The sequence below is a fragment of the Egretta garzetta genome, unplaced genomic scaffold, assembly GCF_000687185.1.
Source record: "Egretta garzetta isolate BGI_Z169 unplaced genomic scaffold, ASM68718v1 scaffold354, whole genome shotgun sequence".
In the NCBI taxonomy this organism is placed as follows: domain Eukaryota; kingdom Metazoa; phylum Chordata; class Aves; order Pelecaniformes; family Ardeidae; genus Egretta; species Egretta garzetta.
The window spans coordinates 3,681,207-3,701,918 of NW_009259593.1; the positions used below are offsets into that span (position 1 = coordinate 3,681,207).

A 20,712-nucleotide genomic window follows, 5' to 3' on the forward strand; every position below is an offset into this window, starting at 1 on the left:
GGAGCCAAAATGCTACCTATTCCCTAGGGGCTGGCTCTAACTCCCTGCTGTACACCTTATTTCAACCCTCTGAACTAGAGGGTCTTACTACACAGTAGCTGTGTATAGGAACATAACTAAGGTCCAACACTTATTAACTGGAAATTCTCATTAAATGAGGTTGACAATTCCCAGAAAATAAAATGTAATCTTCTATTCCCCACAACCAAAATGTCTCTCCAAGACTTGCATGACCTTGGGTGAAGGGATTTGGCAGGTGTCTCCCAAGTGCAATTTTCTTACTGACATGAGGGTGATAATATGCCTATTATCCCACAGGGTACATTAGTTCCCTGCTGACTTTTCTTTATGTAGTTAGCTTCATTGGGGATTGGACAACAGCATTACTCAGCTGCCAGAAGCTCCATCTGAAGCCAGCTATAAAATTAAGCATAGCCACATGAGGGGCTGTAATGAAGCCCCAGGGCACAACAACCTTCCTGCTCACTTAAATCCCACAACCCGTTCCAGCACAATCTGGAAAAGGAAATCATGGGGCATCAACACAACAGCTGCTGCTGCTTTAAGTAGAAAGTTGTTCTACTTTACCAGAGAATGAAGGTTATTCATCATCAGATAAATTCATGAAGGAAAAGCAATGCTATCAAAAGTTCCTACCATGTTCCTCCACCTCCTCACTACCCCTTTTTCAATTCCTGTCAAGGGGCTATTTGCTACCCAGTTTATTCTTCTTCATTGTGTGGCAACTTCTCCCTTACCCTACACTAGAAAAAGGGTGGTCTAGCTCTTTCCTTTTCAGCTTCCTTATCTTCAAGGGTCTACTGTTTCCCACCTCATCTCAGGGTGCTGCCTTCAAGCCATGTTGACTCCTATGAAAGGTAACGTAGACGAAAGGGGTCCCTGTTGCACACTCACTGTACACACATTAAAGTGAGAAAGCTGGAGGCTAGAACTCTAGATCTGGAGCTGATCCAGCTGAAGTACAGACAGAAACACTATTGCTTGCTCTTATACTGCTGTAGACACCAACGTAAGCAGTATGAGACTGCCCTCATTTAGACTTCTCAAATAATGCAGTTCATCTTTCAAGACAGATGCCACACAAAGAAATGAATATAGAACCTTAATGGCGGTGGCATGTAAATTATAATCACTTGAGGGCAGTCCCAGTATAAAAAAATCCCACTATCCTTAGCTACATAAGGAGGGATAGGACTAGGCATTTAACAGGAAACAGTTTTTATTCCAGAAATTTAATAGCGGTATATTCTATTCTTTCTTCCAACTTGCTGGCAGTGTTGTGGAAGACAATTCCACTTTGGTTCCAGTTCTCCATCCAGCCCACCAACATTGCTACTTGTATATTGACCATTAATGATAGTCAAGTGAATGCAGGAAGCAAAATTGTTTGGCAGGTTGTTTTCCTTTTAAACTAACATTTTTATTTTTTTTTTTAAATATAATTCAATGCAGCATTACAGACAGGAAATATCACAGTCTCTTTACACAAAATGAAAGTGTCTTTTTTTTTTTTTGAGTGTACAAAACAAACCTACATGACAGGTTCATGGGAAGATCCCAGAAAACAACAAAACCAATAACAAAAGGCTAAAATATTACTGTGAGTGCTTCTTCAAGATTGTGCCCCAGGTTGTCCCATCCCAAGCCCTGCACACTGAGCCATTATTCTGGCCCCTGCAATTAGATTCCAGTGCTTTGCAGTTGGGCAGACTGAGACACGTTGAATTCACTCTGGTTCCAAGTTCACTCCTTTTGATTTCCACATCAGACCAGGAAAACCTAATTTTGCAACAGTAGAAAGTTTTACAGGAACGGTAAGACTGGATTCCTTTACTAAATAAGCTACAAAGTTCTTAATTCATAGAAGTATCTAAAGTCACATCAACATCATCCTTGATTGGCCTGCAGGGATTTGACCTGATTGACAGAAGGTCCAGTTGCCCAGTAGGGAATAACTCATGCATCCACAAGCTTCCTGCCCCCACTAGGTTAGAGATCCTCAGAGCCATACTTGACCTTCAAACACCATCTTATCATAGTGCTGCACTCCTATTAAACTATCAGCTTGGTGCAACATAGTAATCTGCACTGCAAACACATTTAATTTTTAGAGTATGAAGACTTACTGAATAATTCTAAGTAACACTGCAATTTCCATTCTAATAGCAGAGCTTAATTAAAGAAATCTGCTTAAGCTATGCCTACTCTCAAGTACTGCATTGCTTTCACAACCATGACAGAAAGAGTACAAACAGGAAATACTGAAGACTCAGCTGTGGAAAATAATGCTGTCATTTTTCCTCAAATCATGTGAAGAGGCAGACTTGGCATTTAACTACTTCCTCAGGGAGTATACAGTGAACAAGTATTGCTATAGGATTAGGACTTCGTTATAATAATCTAGATTATTCTAGCATTTGTTTCAGGTCTAGTTACCTGAACTCATTTCTGTAAGTGCAAAAAAGGAACTCTTATGTTAGCTGTTTGTATCCTCTGACTGAATTTACTCCCATGGTGGTACAGTCCTATAAGCGTATCAAATATACATTTGACAGACTTTAAGAGTAGCTTACTGTTGATCTGTCAGAAAGGTTGCCTTGTCGTATGTATTCTATTGCAGCCTCAATTGAGGTTAGACAGTATCCCAATTCATCCTTCACTGAACTGCAAAGCCTGAAGTTCTTTATGTAACTCAAGTTGGCCATCCTGAAATAAAAAGACAAAGCTATGAACCACTAAAAGTAAGATGACACTTCTTGGCATGACATATCTTAATACTGCAATTCATCTCAGGCAGTCCAGGCAGATGGCATGTGTGGGTTAAGAAAAATCTTCTAGAAAGATTGTTAGGCTAGCAATACTATGGCTGTTCTGAGCTTTGTAGATGTATCAGAATTCAACTATTCAGTGAAAAAAGTTATTAATTGGATAAGGAATATGCAGGACAGGATGAGGACAGCAGTAGGATATTGTTCCACATGTTTCAAACATGTTAATGTTTCAAGTGCCATAAGCACCAGTGTGAAGTGATAGATACAAATTGAAGGAAAAATGCTAGTCTGACATATGGGATACGCCAAGACTAAAATTAAGTTCAGGTACAGGTGGAAGTTTTAGATATACTTTAACTGATAGCGAGGAGAGATAAACACAGTGGTATAGGCTAGCAGCAAGCAATTAAGCATTCAAATCTAGTTTCCCTATATGAAATGTATCAAACATCTAGAAGCTGCATAAAGGTTTCACAGCTCCAAACACAGATGAGGAAGGACCAGTCTGAAGTCTGTACTGACATGCAGATCTGGTATAGAGATGGCCTCCCATTACTATTTTGAGGCTGGGAATCAAAACAGCAAAGACACAGCACTTGAATTCCTGATAGGTCCTTAATTTGGTCACACCTGTAATGCATCTTTGCTGCCTGTCCTACTAAAAACAGTCTTCTGCATTACATCAGCCCCTCTTACACTTTCAGCAAGTTATTACTACATGTTCAGAAACATTTGCCCCTACAGCAGCATTGTATACAAGATGACATGATGGAGCTCTGTATAGCCAAAGTAGTTACATACCAGTTTGGGATTTCTGTTTTTACAAGTAAATACAGCAAAACAGAGAGAAGATCATCTGCACACATAGTTTCCATGTTAACTAAAAAAAGAATTTACATCTCATGTTAGTCATTTCATGATTCAAATCAAGAGCAATACCTAAAAATGGAGTTCTGCCTCCTAAGGGCCATCTCCACTAGTAGAAAATGCATTGAATAACCAAGGCATCCCTTCAAATGTTCTCAATCTTCCACTAAAATAGGCTGCCAGGAGCCAAAAACAAATACAGTTTGTACTGTACAAGTTTAAGTATTAGACTAGCATCACCTCCTTCCTATACAGAAAGAGCCAGAGCACTAACTTAGGACTTCTGAAATTCCTGAGGGCAAAACCTATCCTCTAAGTTGATGCACTTTTCCATAACCCAGGAGTCTTCCTGAAGAAGAGAAGAGATGAAGTAGTGAGAGCGTAAGTCCACTGTATGACTCAGTGGAAGTATCTTCTCTCTCCAGGCTAGATAAGATAAAAGACCAGGTTAACAGGTCCATGCTTTCCTAACAGAATCATTTCTGTAACCCATGGTAGCACTTTGAATGCAGCATATAGAAGGTTTGTTTGTCCCCCACGAACACTGCATTTCACAAAAGACACAACAGTATCAATTTCAAGATTATCAAGGAGCATGGCCAAATAGACAAGAATGATCTCGCAGCTATCCTCAGTATTTAAAATGGATCACCCTCAATTCTTCTGCATGAGAAAGTGTCCTAGCACATGCAAGTTTCTCACACGCTTTTAGCTAAACATATATAAGCTAACCAAGCACCCCTCCTCACCCATGAGAAACAACACTGAAGCGTCTATCTTGCCTTCATTTTGCTTTATTTAGAGACCTGCAAGGCAGACCCCAGTCTAAATGTGTTTAATCCACAAATGTTACTCAAAGAGCTGTTTATTTACCAAAGTGCTTTATGTGTACTGGTTAAGAAAAAAGTTTAATTTTAAGTTATTGATTCACTGATTACTGACCTCTTTGGCTAGGAGATTGCATAATAATTTGTACCACTTTTCGTAGACAAAGTAGCTTCTGTTGAGGGGAAGTACATTTGTTCAATTGACCCAGTTCTCGCTTTGCACGTGGTATATTAAAACTACAAAATAATTTGAAAGAAATGTTTAGCATACAGAGTTCCTGCGAAGGATGTCCAAAACCCAAGTTTTATCTTATTCAGAGATTAAATGAATGATATTAAAATATTTCTAACTCCACTCCAGGTACACTTGCATTTCTGTACCCTGCAGATAAGAGCATAAGAACATAAAACCAAAGGAGATAATGATCAATGCAAAGACTGCCCTAAAATGACACTTGCAAAGCTTTACTTTTCCATCTCAAATGAGGGGAAAAAAAATTGCTATTGTGTGAAGGAAGACACTTTTTGGCTGGCTTGAGACCTATTTAAGACAGGATCTCAGGGACTCCTCAAAGAGTCCACAATAATCTCTCTCTCACCTGAACTCAGGCTTCACTCCAATGTCTTTTTGCTGCAGGTCTTGAAGGCTCCTCGTGATTTTGTTAAAAGCAGCGTCCTAATCAATAGAAAGGCAATAGTTTTTTAAAATGCATTAGATTAACGTAACTAATCTTTAGCAATCAAACAAACTTACCTCACTTGCCTCGATAGTCCCCACATACTTAAAGACTAGATCATAAATAGCATGGTGGATATACATCTGTAGAAAAACACAGTACTTTAGGCATGAAAGTGAGAGTTAAAAATAGCTTGCTAATTATTTTCCTTCATTTCAGATGCTTACTTCAACTGCTTGTTTAATCAGATTCATCTGCTCTTCTTGCTTTGCAAGCATCTTCTAGAAAAGGAAAGCCATACAAACAGCAAGAGAAAGTTAGCACTACTTAAGCAATAAATTATCTATGTACTATGTATTTAGAGGAGTAAGTGTTTACCAAGTGCGAATCTCTCAAAAGATGCTGGAGACATTTGGTATAAAGTGCATTGACAGAATCCTGGCAGGGGAGAAAAAAAAGCATTTAGATTCAGGTTAATCTGACTTGAAGCAACAAAGCATAAATAAGCAAAGAAAGGAAGTCTTCCCTGCCTTCAAAGTGTGTGCTATGGTAAAATTTTTAGCTAGAAAAATTGCCTTTACGTAATAATTAAGATGTGGTAATTCACAATTAAGAATTCTATTTTCTCCCTTCCCACCTTTTTCAACTCTAGACTACTCTGACACAGAAAAGCTCAATAAGACAAAAAGACAGCCAAAGCAGTGAAGTGAATTATATTTAGTAAATTAAGCATCAAGAAGCAAGATACTGACTATGTAGTGGCGGAGACTTTTCCTTTCATGTTCTTTAAATGTTCTATAGAACGATCCTATGTATTTATCAAATCTCTCACAGTGCCTTCCCAAGAATTCTCTAACATCTTCAATATTTTTAAGAGAATAGGAATTTGATGAAGCTGTAGATTCACCTAAAATGAAAGCCAAGAATTAACACATAGGTTTTATATATGCACAGTAAAGTACTTTCTGTCCCTACATACACAGCCAACTTTTGTACCATGAAAAATTCAGCTTACTACACCTCTAACTGCAGGTATTGCTACTAATTTAAAAGAATTTTATACATCACATTTAAAGCAGGCTCTCTTGCCTTTTATGTCAAGTATTTATTTGGAATTTCACATGCTTTTTTATCCTGGGGTAATTTATTGCTACATACACACACAATATCTGAGTGCAAGTCTCAAGCTTGAAAGTAGAAGAAAAGCACATTACAGTATTGACTGAATGCCCATGCAGGAAGTCAAGTGTGCTCTAAGTGAGCTGTGAAAATCCCATCTTGGATTTTTATATAGCCTATTGTTTAGTTAGACACGCTTTCTCTGAATGGGAGAGCAAAGTTGCTTCATGTAAACATTAAACTAAATCCACTTTCCTTCTGACTATGACAATTGGATCCCTCACTTAAAATTCATATTGCTTTTCCAAAAGTTTTTTTCTAGCCAAGTCTTTCATTTGCAATCAAAGGCAGCCAACTAATAACAGGCTTTGATTCTCATTCATTTCAAATTACTTTTGAAATTAAAAATTACCTCACTTCTGAAAGACTGCTATACAACTACATTAAGTAATGGCCAAAAAAGGAATGCCACAAGAATAATTTTTTTATTTTTAGATTAATATTTATAGAATTTAAGCCTATATGTATGTCCTTTTTTTTGAGAAAAATTTTCATACTTCCTTCAGAGTACTTAGTTCACACTACCCTAGTATTACTTCACTTGGTCATCGTTTGTTTCAAGGAATATTCTTATGTATTTAGGAAGACTAGATGTTTTTATTTCAGAAAAAGCATGTTTTAAAAAGCTTCTGCTGCTTTTAATTAGTAAACACAGACTGTTACACAAATTCACAAGGAAATCCTGTTACATTCACTGCTTTAATAGCAGCCTTGGAAATAGCGTTCCAGCCTTACCAAGAGCATTTTCCGTACTAGGCCAAAAATTAACACACTCAACTTAATGAGACAGACCACGACCACAAGAGCTGCTACATAACTACGCTATACAACCTCTAACTACTGATGAAGTGATCATGAAAGATTCTACCTCTCCAGTTTTTTGTGCATCTACCTTGCACCTCAAGACACATCACATTTAAGACTAAATCCCTTTTTATTGAAGTCAGCACTAAACTGAGCATTGCTAAAAGTATCATGCTGGATCAAGTATTCCACAGATGATTTTTAGTGCTGAGACTGGGGCACAGACCCTACAAAATTAAGCTTGCCCAGCAGCAACTTGGTATTTCTCCAGCAGCGTACCAACATCCACCCCAGCAGGCTAATAAAAGCCAAGAGCTTTCAACCAAGCCAAAGCTTTTCAGAATGAAGGAAATTAAGCATATCAAACATACCAATTTGCACACTGTGCTAACAAGACCACCAAGTTAACACTTCAATACATACTTGAGCTTTCTGTTTTTTCCAATGGATGAGCTATGCACAGTATACTAAAGCTTTCTTCTTTTTCATTGTAAAATGTTTCCTCAAAAAGAACAGGTACTGAGAGATGATAATTAAAACCAGTTCCTAAAATGATGAGGTTTCCTTGTATGAAGATCTCCTGAAACAAACCAAAAACCAAGATCAAGTGTAAAACTCTGCCAGAAGAAAGTTACTCTTTGGCTTCTCCATTGTATAACTACATTTCTAGAGAAAAAAGAAAATCTTGCAAGACAAGAAAGTCCCAGATTGAAGAGATTTCATATTCTCGTGCTGTGTAGACACTGACTCCTTCAGTCTACAATGGCTAGCTAAACCTTACTTATACCTACTTAACAAGTCTGCTACTAGAGGAGGTTTCAGACAATCTCCAAGGTCTAAGTGATTATTTGCAGACTTCAGAACATTTTAGAGTAGAAGGGAAATTGAAAAACACTTGGAATTGTGGCCTAAGTCCAGCTTCAGAAAAACATCACACATCTTGTCTACATTTCTCATGCTCAGCTTTAACTTCTTAAGCAACTCCAGTGAGGATAACTGCAGCAGGAAGCTCTAGATGGTAGCCTCCAAACAGGTGCAAGATCTCAGACTGCAAAATTACAAGCAAAAGAAGTACGATCCTATGCAGTGTTAACAGTGGTTATCATGGCTTCCTGCTACATTAGTCAGTTTCTACTCACTGAATTAATACATCAGGCCTCAGATACAACTTGATACCATCATAATTTTATCTTAAGCTTTGGTGAACTTGCATCTGCATACAATATAGGTAGGCTACTTTATGCCTGAAAGCTAGAAAGACAGTTCTTAGCTGATTGTGTGGCCCTTTCTGCCACACAACGAAGTTCCTTCCTAACAGCCACAAAACACAGATAAATTGACAAAGTTGCTTCACCAAAGTAGTAAGCTGAAATCAGAGGCAGTGCTACCATCTGAACAGAACAACTACTCTTGTGTACATGCCAAAATACAGCTTTTGCTAGAAAGCAGTATATCCCTAGGAACTTTGGCTCAGATGGGCAATATACTACGTTTGCCAGCTAGCTCTAACTCCTAGGTACCACTCCATTAGTTCACACTATCAGTCATCAACTGCAGTGAATCATTGATTAGATTGTCCCCAAGCTACATTCAGATATCAAAACAAGTACCTTTCCATTCAAGGTCTGAAAGTTTTCTTCTAGCGGCTTCAGAACATAAGATTCAAACTGGCAGGTAGAAAGACTGTTGCTTGAAAGGCTTCCTTTGCATGGAACTAACACCTAAAAAAGCCAGATCGTGCTTTAGAAATAAGAACCATGTATCACCAGCTAAACACCAATAGCTTTTGCCCTTTAGCAGTAAGCAGTTGAATCTGGCTTATGAACATTTCCTGGCAGATGTATAACAACTGTAAGTGCTTTTGTTTAAATAAATAAAAAAGGCCATTGATAGACACACAGTCCAGTGATTAACCTAGAAGTTTCATTTAGTCACTTATCTGAAAAAGGATGACAGATGTAACTGAAGTAAGCAACAATAAAGAGAAGGCAATTGAATCTTATTTAAGTTACTTAGCACCAGTCACTGGAATGACTTAAAATCAGGCAGCTAGTAAAAGTGAAGTATATTTTCAAACTAAAGTGAAGAACCATCAGAAAGAAGAAAAAAAAAATCAAAGATAAACATCTTGGGTTTACTGCACACCAACAGACTGGCAGCTTACAACAAATTCTTAATTAGAAAACAACACATTATGAATACAACAAACACTGTATACATGGTGAAGAGAAATCTCTCTCCCTGTCAGGGAAGAGACAAGCATGAAGCAAGTGGTTCTTTCAGTACTCAGCTTTCAGAAATGGCATTCCAATACAGAAAGAAGTGGTGAACTGATCACATCACCATCTTAAGTAATATACAATTGAAAGAACCCCATGCAATTTAAGGCTTAACTTTATAATCAGGTAACATTAAACCCCAAGTTTAATGGAGTCTCAGCACACTTCATTTTGGATGAAGACTAATTATAGAATACCCAGATTAGAAGTCTTAAGGATTGGAGTTTCTATTCCAGCTCAGTTCAATGGTTTTATTTTGCTATGTAAAATGCTGTCAGAAATGAGTGATTGTCTGTCCTCAAGGGTTTCCAAAAGGTCAGTCCTATTTTTAAGTTACAAGTGGGAGAAAATGCAACTTTAGTTCACAGCAAAGAAAATAAGATTCCTGTAAAGTTTAGAAACATTACCAGCTTTGACCTTTTCCTACCATGCAATGTATCAAGAGGTCCGTATTAGTAAATAACAAGCAACTTAAACTAAAAGTTGCTCTGGTTCACTTCCAGGCTTTGTAGGCTTGCACTAATCTTTACATGTGTCACAGCAGGTATTTAAATCAAATACATATAGCTACTACTCAATAAGCAGCTTTTAAATGTACTTATACTTACAATACCATGGAGTTCTGCAACTCTGCTGCATAGATCAGGACGCCGCTTCTGAATGGCCAAATAAAAGGGATTTTTCAAGATATCTTCATCATACATAGCCATAGGGACTTCAGGTATTCCAAGGAGATTTTCTAAAATACATATGGAGAATAGATAATGCATCATGCCTGATATCTGTTAAAGCACAGTATTTGGGAATACCCAGGGGACAGTTTGATTCCTCTTGTCCAAAACAAAAAAGCAGTTTCGGGTCTTGATGTAAGCAGCCAATGGCAAGCTTAACTAGTAAGAGGGTAACTATAGTTACTCAGAAGTTATTCTTTATTATATTATTTTGCATTAATATATCTTTCCAATTACATAGTTATCCTCATAATGTCTCCTTGAGGCCTTCCAGGTGTTGCAGTCTAATAATGCATTATATGTTTGGACAAACTTTAGGAGAGGAGGAGAGAAGTTATGATCTACATTATTACCACTTTGATATACAAGCTAACTTGCACTGCTAAGGTCTAAAACAAGCCAAGAGACATGAATTAATAGCTTCTTTACAGGAGATTCTACTGCATCACAGGACACTGATGCTTTTGCAGTATGCTCATGTAAGTATTAAGACTTGCCTGTAAGGATTACTGACTGACACACATCAGTGAGACACCCAGACAGTGTAACAGGAACCGTTGTGTAAGGCAATCCTCAACTTTCCAGCAAAAGTTATAGGAAAGAGGTACACCAAGGAGATACGAATATCTGTATCATACTTTAAAAGTCACTGTGAAATGCATCATTTGTGGTCATCTCTACTCCCATGGAAGAAGCCTCAATGATGTGAGGTCAGGCTAATGCATAACATTTGACAAAACTGTGCAAAAAAGCAACTGGAGACAGAAAGCCCAACCTGTAGGCATTGGAAAAGCTATTGTTAAGGTGTGTCACAGGTAAATGATTATCTCTAGAGGCACTAGACCCTAGACTGCTTGCTTTCCCTCAAGTCTAATTTTCTATAAAAAAACCCAAAACATGACACATCTGAGACAAGTCAGGAATAACCCTAATAGGTCCCTTCTGGAATAACTTCAGAATTATTTTATTCAGAAGAATTGAGATTAACAGACTTATGAGTTCTTAATTAACTAGTCTGTTCTATGTCTTTTCCCCTCGTCCAGTTTCCCTTAGGAATCAAGAGAAGTTGCACTATTTCCTCATGCGGTTTCAGCTATACGTCCTAGGAAAGGGTGAGAACAGCAGCAGAACTTTAATTTGAGCAAGCCACCCTTATGCAATCAATATTCCCCTGATTTCTTAAGAGGTAGAATTATACCTAGCACTTTATTTTTATTATTTCGCTCAGGTGCGCTTCTTACACTTTTTCTGTAGCACTTGTAAGATCTGATGCTGTACTGGCACTAAAAATGCCTTTCTCTGTAGATCATGGAAGAGACATGAAACCATTGTATAATAGAGTGGAAAAACACTGTATAATAGAGTGGAAAAACATACATCCAATTCCCACAGATTTTTAGATAGCCTTTCAGTTTCAGCTATGCTGTTAACTGATCTATAGACTGTTAGCTGATCTACAGTCTGGTCCCTCCTTATAATTAGGCACAAGGAGAGCTCCCTTAGAGAGCTAAAGACAAACATGATCAGCTACAGCTGAAAGCCATTTCCACTGTAAAGTTATCACCAGTTACAGCTTGGACAGCCTCAGCCTGAACCACTGAAGTTTGGCAGTGGCAGATAACTGCCTCAAGCAGAGTTTTCCTGTTTCATCTGGAACTTCGCAGTTGATCTGCTTTCAAAACATACAATAAATCTAAAAGCTTCTATGAAAGAACACCAAATCAGCGGTCCCAAAACATTGTTCGGAGCACAGATCTGAAGTTAGCTTACACAAAGGGGAAGAAAACATTTGCTCATTGACACCTTCAAAAGATTAGCCAAGCTCAGTAATTACAAGGCTTCAAATCTACAAGTACAGCTTTGCACAAGATCTGTCCTACCACAGTGCCTTGGTAAAGAGGATGATCACCAGTAATTCCACAGCTGAGGATTGCTATAAACACTTCCTGGCAGGCATCTGCAATCCAAGTTCCAGCTTCAGCCTTCCTCAGCCAGTGGTGGGGGAAGGAGAAAAGGCAACACAAGCCCTGTGACAGGTCTGCTTGCAGGAACACAGATACTTCATCACTGACCCATAGAATATCAAGTCTTAAGACAGACCTTAATAAGCAGGACCAGCTCACTTACAAAAAAACCCTGCCTGCTGAGCAGCCGGCTAGGCCACAATTCCAAGTAAGCTCCTAAATGACTGCAGCTTACAGTTCAAACATAAATCAGCAATGATTTATTATATTTAAGTCAAGCACCAAACAGGACTATATGTAGACACATGCAGCCTGCAAAATAGTCTGCCACAGCAAGACTTATTTTGGAGTCCTACATCCTTTTCTGGGTGCTGAGCGTCAGAGAATAACTGACTGAAGGAGAATCTGAGGTAAGAAAGGCAAGAAAGCCCTGGAAGCAGAATCCAAAATATGAAATGTAGTCATGTTGTTTGTGCTGAAGAAACTGTGTGAAACAGGTAAGAAATTTTCCCCAGATGGATCAAGCTCTCAGTGAAGGGCATTTTTTCCACATCAGTCAAAGAAGAAAGCCTTAGCTGAAGAAAACAGACCCAGACTTCAGATCAGGAACACCTTTCAAAAGAGAATATAAGCATGTTTTAGATTGCTTGGCAAAGCTACTAAGTCTCTCATGGTGTAAGTGTTCAAGAATGTTAGACAAACCTCTACCAGAGGTGATAATGGACATAGTGAGGCTAGATTATATGGTGTCTCAAGGCACTTCCCAAATCAAGATTTGAAGGTAGTTAACCCACTGAGGCATCTTGATCTGCCTTTTTATTCAGTGAATTCATGCTCAGTATGTCTGGCCAAGATGAGACTGCTATGACCCTCCCCAAGACAGTGATGGAGAAGATATTAGCATGCCATGTACTATGTCAGGGAAAAGAGCACATTGACACAAGAAGGCAACCAAGCATGAGACTGCAGAGACAAAACTGCAGTGCACAAGTGTTTCCAATTGCTATAGCTATATTGCCACTTTTTCAGCTTTACAAATCTTTAAGTCCAAAAATGTTCTTCCTGTAATAGGAAGGTAGAGAGAAGAACACATTCCACAGATCCTCCTCATGTAGAAACCTGTATCTCACCATCAAAAAAAAGCAGATAAGCTTTGTCTAGAAAGGATTTAAAACCAACATTTAATTCCCTGGCAAAACAGGTGAAAGATTTATGAGAGGAAGGGAGCTCCCACAGAAAGCCTGAGCTCACGAAGCTTGCTGTCTGCATGATTGATGCAGCTCTTAAATCATTGCCCGTACCTGAAGAAAACCACAAGCAACTAGAGTACTTTAAGCATCATTTTAGTTGACAGATCATCACAGGAAGAGCTTGAAATTATAATCTTCAGTTCCTAGTTCACGAGTTACACACCACAAATAACTAGTTTTAAAACACCTAGTGGCAGCCACATAGATTCCTTTACTCAGAACTACTGACAGGGTTGAATCATACTTGAAAGCTCCATCAAGAAGTGGGAAAAAAATGCTTTCAGACATAGAGTTCTGGCACTTTAGCTACTGTAATGCAACTAAGATGCCATCAACATGCCGTACCCCAATAAGGAAGCTAAAACTTCTAGTTCATATGGGTATTTGTCACTCACCTTGAGCACAAGCAGACTGCAAACTCTGAACTGCTCGCCACACACGTTCCTATACAGCAGGAAATAACCACCACTAGTCAAATTAGTACTGTTTTGAGAACTACAATTCTGAATTTCCTTCCCTTTTCTCGCTCCTTTACCCTTGCATCTGCTTAGTGCTACGCTAGTGGATAGCTATCATACCTGATTAAAACGGGGGTATGAAAGAGAAAGGGTGGAATACTTATTAACTGAACAGTTATTATGTTCGCTTGGACCTCCTTCACCTATCCACAGCATTCTTCAGAGAGACAGAAGTATGGATGTATAAACTATCTACAACTTAAGTAATTACAGAAAAATAAAGGGTTTTATACTGAACTTACATAGATTAAATATACAGAATCAAGAGAGTACATTAAAGCTTCCCCAAATTTTGGCTCAGGCATTTTTGAGATTAAGTCAATTTCTTTCCACCCCAAAAGTTAAATGCATCTGAAAATACTGGCTAATGCATTGCTGTAACTCTAGGAATGCATTAGAATACTCCATTGAGAGTTTCTTGGCACAACACAACATCCAACTTCAACCTAATTTAACTTGGGGGGGGGGCAGCACACCAGGGGAAGTACAGACCACTTCTAGTTGCACCTTGGACAGCTTTAGATTTACTAACATTACAAAAAGCAGGAAACATACACAGCCTTATACACATTACCAGAACTGTTTAATGCTCAACAGAAAACCCACTAAAAATTGTCATAAGCCATATTCACTATGAAGTTTATTAAATTCTATCATGCTGAGCTGTAAAGCAATACACAAGTACTAATGCTATATAAAGGGTTTAAATGGAATCCTTAGGTGTGTGGCTTCATGCCTATAAACACAGAAATAGCTCAAATTGCTGGAAAAACAGAAGCTAGCTGATCAGAAAATCTACTAAGCATTATGTTACTGATTTTAAAAAATAATCATAATCTTAAAACAGCCAAATCCTTTCTAGATTAAGAGCAGAGTGATAATTCTAATGATACAACTAATGGTACAAGGGATAGCTAAAGTGAAAAACATACCATGGAATCTAAGCACATCACCATTTTTTCCAAAACACTGGAAATTGAGTCTTAAAAGCTTTGGTACTGAAAACAATTAGTAGGATTTAACTGTGACAGTTTATTTTGTCATTGATTGTGTTTTCCTTTAGAGATGGTCAAGTGAGGTACCTTTTACAGACCTATCAGGTTTCAGTTCCTTTTAAGAAGCATTTTGAAATTTAGAAAAACAGCCATTAAAGTAGAAAACAACATTGTATTCGCACTGTTACTTGGCAGTTATATCATGTCCACATTCAAGTTATACAACGACTTAATTCTTAGGCACATCATCTTCTGAATGTCCTGCTATACCACTGTTATAGAGCTAATAAAATATACTGCAGAGAAAATGCCTTTCATAACAGAATTAGGGATTCTGTATACAAACTCTTCATATTCAGTGTTGAACAGTATAAGATTCTGTGTTTTCACTACAGCATTTTAATAATACTTTGGCAAAGACAGTAAAACTGCTACCAAAGTGGATAGACATTATTAGCCTAGTTCAGCAACCTGAAATCTCTCCAGGAGAGCAAGTTAGGATATTACACTGGGATGTTAATGATATACCTCAGAAAACAGAATTTCTCACAGAGCAGGAATAAGGAATCATGTGTAACAGGATCTGGTGGTTAGGAGGATATAAGAGATAAGGAAGTATTTGCCTTATCAGCACATGAAAGAACTAGTGACTATACCCCTGAAGGGAAGCAAAAAGACCAAAAGGGGAACATCCTGACTCAGAATGCTGAGCCAGCCAAAGGCTGGATAACTGCTAAAGAGGCAACAGGTCAGCGAATATCTGCGGTAACTGGGGAGCAAAGGGGGTGAGGGGAGAGTGACCACCAACTCAAATCGAACCTGAAGAGACTTGCTCCCCCCCAAACCAACAAAGAGCACACGTGCCAATTTACACAGCTAATTTAAATATAATTAACCAATAGCAAATGTTACAGTGATCACTAGCCAATAGATATAAACTTGGGTGGGTTTTCTTTAATCATGTAACAAATGCATGGCAGTTTTTCAGAATGGAGTGCTAGCTTTGTGGAGTTACCACCTAGCACCCATCTCTGCGCAGAAGTGAAATAAAAGCAAATACCTCGACTCAGCGTGTGAATTGGCTGTTGCACACCAAGTAAAGAATGCAGATTTGGGATAACACTAATGTAAGTACATCAGCATCCTCTCCGCAGAAGTCCAGCTACAAAGCAGCACAATACCACGTTCTCCAAAATCTTCAACACCAGATCCATTAGCATGTGATGCTCAAGAAGCATAAATTCACTGAATTTTACTTGCACAGCAATACTGTGAAGTTTCACTCCTCCTCAGTTTCACACAACGACATCTATTTCATCTTAGTTTACAGACTCTACAAGAGTAACAACTAAGGCTTAGTAAACCAGTAACTACAATATCACTTGCCGAATGGCTCAAAATACAGGGAAAAAATGAGAACAAGCAACAACTTATTACTCAAAGGTGTTTAGCTCAGAGTAGCAGACATAGATATATCTGATAAAGTTTGTATGTGTATTTCACACCAGCAAACTGCAGAGCTCTGCAGAAAAAAAGAGAAAGCAATTGTTCCCCAGTTCTAAATTACTTAAATTTATTTTTTTTTATGTAATAAGTGCTTATTTTTCCTCTTTAAGAGCACCACTTGTTAACAGGAACAGCTGAAGCTAAGCATATCTTAAAGCACTCTGCAAGCAAACAGGAATATAGCAGTGGAATTCAACTAGTCTCAGTCTAAATAAAAATCTAGTTACCACTTCAGCCACTATTACCCCTCATATCTACCCCACTTCCAGGCAAAGGCTACAACCTGGACTTGAGCCCTCAAATCAGCATTCACCTCAAAATAAAAACAAAAGAGCCTTTCTCTGTTTCTGAGCACACAAGAAACCTTATTCCCTCCCCTGAGGGATGAACACTGATCATCTTATGAAAAACAGCCAAGATGTTCCAGCACACCTTGCTCACCAGGAGAGCGCTGAAACAATCTATTCCTACCCCTTTTAGATTCAGCTGCAGCTTGTATTGATTTTGTGAAAGAAGTACGTCAGGATAACACCTCTGAATTCTCAGATTATAGAGTGATGAACTTGCATCAGTCAGCTCAAGGCTTCCTAGCGACCAGGGAAAAACAAAGTTTTATGATCCCAGAACATCAGCCTGACAGCTATGGAACAGCGTCTGGAAAGGAGGGGTCAGCAGCATTCCAGGAAGATGATAATTTCTCTCAGCACCTCCCCTTCAGACACATATTCCTTCCAGTGAAGGGTTAAGAACTGGCACAGGATTGCATGATTTTGGTTTTGTCTCTGCCCAACACCCTCCCAAGCCCTTTTTAGGCCTAACAACTGTCTCTCCTCCCACCCTTCTCAGACAAACCTCCCCCGAGACCCTACAGCACCCACAAGCAACAGGGGAGTACTGCACAAATCTGTTTCTATCAGTTCCTCATGCAGCTTTTCATTATGAACTCCACCTCATAAACTCTAAAACTGAGCTCGTTCCTAAAAAAGTAGTAAGGAAGTTCACCCTTTGTATTTTAACAGGGTATTTGGACCGCAGCATGATGTGGACACATTCTTACTTGTCTCAGACTTGAGGCCGAAGAACATACTGGCTTGACTCTCCACAGTCACTACTTCTTTCCTCCAGAGAAATCTTAACATTTTAATATGAGTGGCTCATCCTTCAACAGGCATGCTTCCCACTTTTATCCAGACACTTCCACTGATTTTTCAGACAGTCTTACTTGTCATTAGCCAAGTATTAGGAACAAACAGTGTTCTCCTCCTCACAGCGGAATACAGACTAGATTCCCAATTCTCAGTTTTTGCAGGTGTAGAAATCCAGAGTACCTGCAAGGGATTTTCACTCTTCAGCTTACCACTATTAAAGCTGCATTAAATCCTCAGATGGGGAGCCCTGAGCTATCCCAAGCAAGCCCTCGAACAGAGTGCAGATCAGTGAACCACATGAACAATTACAAGGAATGTATTTAGAGGGAAAACATTAACACAAAATACAAAGTTCCCAAAACACCTTCTCAAACAAGGGTGCTTCCTCCAAACACTGGTGAGCTGTATTTAAGGCCACCTCCTCAGGCTTGCAGGAGTGTCAGCACATGCACTTTTTTGGAGGTGGGAAACCAAACTAAGGTAGGAAATACAAGGATAAACAGCATTTTACTTATGCCAATTATTTTGATCCTTTAGTTACTGAGGCAGGACAGTGGTATAGTTTCCCCACCTGTGCACTGAGGGTGCAGTGGGCCTGAACATTGTACTGCTGAGAGGTGGGTCACAGAAGGTAACACCATTCCTTGACTACAGCATTACAGACCACCACTGTTCACAGCAGACCACATAAGATTGATATCAACTCCAAGGCTAGCAGCAAGTCTGTAAAGAAAGCAACTATGCAGGGTCAGACCCAGCACAGACCACCCACAGAAACACAAGGGAACTGAAGCCAGCAACCCTGTACCCCACTTACTGTAGTTTGGATCATCCTTAGACCAGGCACCTGGACAGGAATTTAATCCATCCTCTGTGCATCTCTGTTCCCTCCTTTAGGAAGCAGAGCAAGGGTAAGGGAAGTTGGAACACAATTCAGCAGCTAAGTTCTTCTAACCAGCAAAATAAATTATTTTAACCACTGCTGGTGTTTTCATGCTACATAAAGCACCATACACCAGCCTGAGGTAATTAAGAGCTTCCTGACAGTAAATACCATGACATAGACATAGCAGTTTAGCATTCTTCCATGATCTAAATTAAAATTCTTGCTATGGATCAAATCCTCAAATCACTATACCAGCAAAACGCTCAGCAGAAAGCAAATCACAGAATAGTTATTGAAGGAAGATGTGTAGTGCTATTGGGGGGCAAGGACAGTATTGATGCCATGTTTCATTTTCAGTGTATCCCATCCTTATTTTCCTTCCTTATCTCACAGTGGCTTCAAGCTTTCCCAGGCCACAGCATTCTACAGACCAAATTCAGTATACGAGCTTACTCCAAAAGCAAGCCCATCAGGCAAGGCTTACCAAACATTTAAACAAAACAGACTTGTATTTACCTAAATTCTACTTGAAAGTCTGTTAAAATGAGGATAGAGCATTTAACAAGTAGTGATGTTTGAGAAGCATCACAATACTTGGCAAACATTTTTAAGGGCACTGGAACAGAAACATGTCATTAACATTTATCACTAGAAAGCCTTTCCACAGAACCAGGAAACGCACTTCTACTCCTACTCGTTATGCTGCTTCCTAATTCACTTCTAAGGATTTTTACATGCCATCCTAATAGCTTTCCCAGGACAGTATTTTGGCTAGTCAGCATCTTGTTCGAAAGCAATATTAAGATTTGGATTTTTCCGAATATCACGCCTGTCTGAAACTACAACTGAATTTCAAGAGTTTCCATGATCTGCCCGAATTGGATAATTGCATGCAGCTGAACCTCATTTAGAACTAATCTAGTAACAGCCTCTTTCTTCCTACATGACACACCTAAAGATGTATCTAGGCATTATCTGATACAGATTATGACTGCTGCCACCTTCAGGTTTAAGCAGTCACATGTTCCTCAAAGTATACCCCCTCCCTCCCCTTTCCAGCTACTTTCAGAGAAGGAGTTTCAAGATTCTGATGTGCCACAACAAACAGTACCTTCAGTGATCTGTGGCAGACTTTAAACACAGCTACTACACACACACACAAAAATACTGATAATTTAGTTAGCAATAAGCTTAACACAAGTCACACAGGACTCCAGATTCAAACCCAGAGCTAATCCTTTTTCCACCTGACAATGATTAAGCGATTATAAGACTTCACTTATAATCAGGTCAAAATCATCCTGTGTTTCTTTATTCCTACAAGGAAAGAGGCATTATTGACCTACCGCTTCTAGGCTACCAACACACAAACTGGTACAGAGCTACTCAGTTTACTCTGTAGTAACTTGGCAACCTACCGAAGTTAAAAGGCAGTTTCTTCTGCAGGTGGCAACCTGCGGAAGCTACATACAGCTTAGAATTACGGCCAAAATTAAGGCAGAACAACAAAAATCAGTCAGTGGAGCCCGAGCTACCCAGATCTAGAAGAAGGAGCATAGTCTGGATGAGACTCTTTAGGCTAGGCTCAGCCCCAGGAAGGCAGTCTGCCCGGACTCTGCTCCCTGTAGCAGATAATCTCTCACAGCACACACCGCACTACAGGGGTGGCATGATAAGGGAAAGGGTCACACTCCCCCTTCTCATGGGACTACATCCTCACATCTTTTTAAAGTTACTACACCATCAGAAAACCACTCAGTACCCACAAACATCGACGCATACGCGTATCATGATAAGCAAGTTCTCCAGAAGTCCACTTTAGCAAAGACACGTCATTGTGCTAGAGACAACACAGTTTTAGTTTACCACATAGCACTTGGCATCATCAATTCTGTTCTTCTGGAAGTTTCAGACATACATGTAAACACAGCCTAGTGTCCATCGCTAATCATTGTATTGCACTTCAGCACATTCGCAAGGGTATTGACTCGAGCCAACTGCAGGCACTCTGGATCGCACACCACCACCCCCGTCGGCCTTCTCCAACGCCCCGTGCGAGAGGCGAGGGCAAGGCGAGCTCCTTCCCCTGCGGGACACCCGCTGCACTGGGAAGTCTGGCTGGAGTCGGCCAGCACTGACCTCACGTAAATCACCTACGCAGCTAGGGTGAAATGAAGTTCAACGTCGTATTACACGTTTCTGCCGCTTACCGGGACGGAAGGCAGGTGCCAGCGACACCACGGGCACCTGCGCCCGGGGGTGCCCCTCGGCCGGCGGCACCGGGTGCCC

General features: G+C 39.5%; 1 protein-coding gene across 1 annotated transcript in view; it reads right to left on the bottom strand.

Moving 5' to 3' along the window:
- Positions 1–20,706, bottom strand: part of ANKRD27 (ankyrin repeat domain 27) — a 46,385-nt gene extending 25,679 nt beyond the window's left edge. The window contains exons 1-12 of the mRNA XM_009638061.2: positions 20,634–20,706; positions 10,034–10,164; positions 8,757–8,867; positions 7,570–7,726; positions 5,916–6,070; positions 5,542–5,601; positions 5,391–5,444; positions 5,241–5,306; positions 5,086–5,162; positions 4,602–4,723; positions 3,594–3,672; positions 2,595–2,727 (exon numbers count right to left, since the gene is read on the bottom strand). Coding sequence (XP_009636356.1) covers positions 2,595–2,727; positions 3,594–3,672; positions 4,602–4,723; positions 5,086–5,162; positions 5,241–5,306; positions 5,391–5,444; positions 5,542–5,601; positions 5,916–6,070; positions 7,570–7,726; positions 8,757–8,867; positions 10,034–10,135 — 1,116 coding nt within the window. The 5' untranslated portion in view covers positions 10,136–10,164; positions 20,634–20,706. The remainder of the gene's footprint in view (positions 1–2,594; positions 2,728–3,593; positions 3,673–4,601; positions 4,724–5,085; positions 5,163–5,240; positions 5,307–5,390; positions 5,445–5,541; positions 5,602–5,915; positions 6,071–7,569; positions 7,727–8,756; positions 8,868–10,033; positions 10,165–20,633) is intronic.
- Positions 20,707–20,712: the final 6 nt, after the last annotated feature.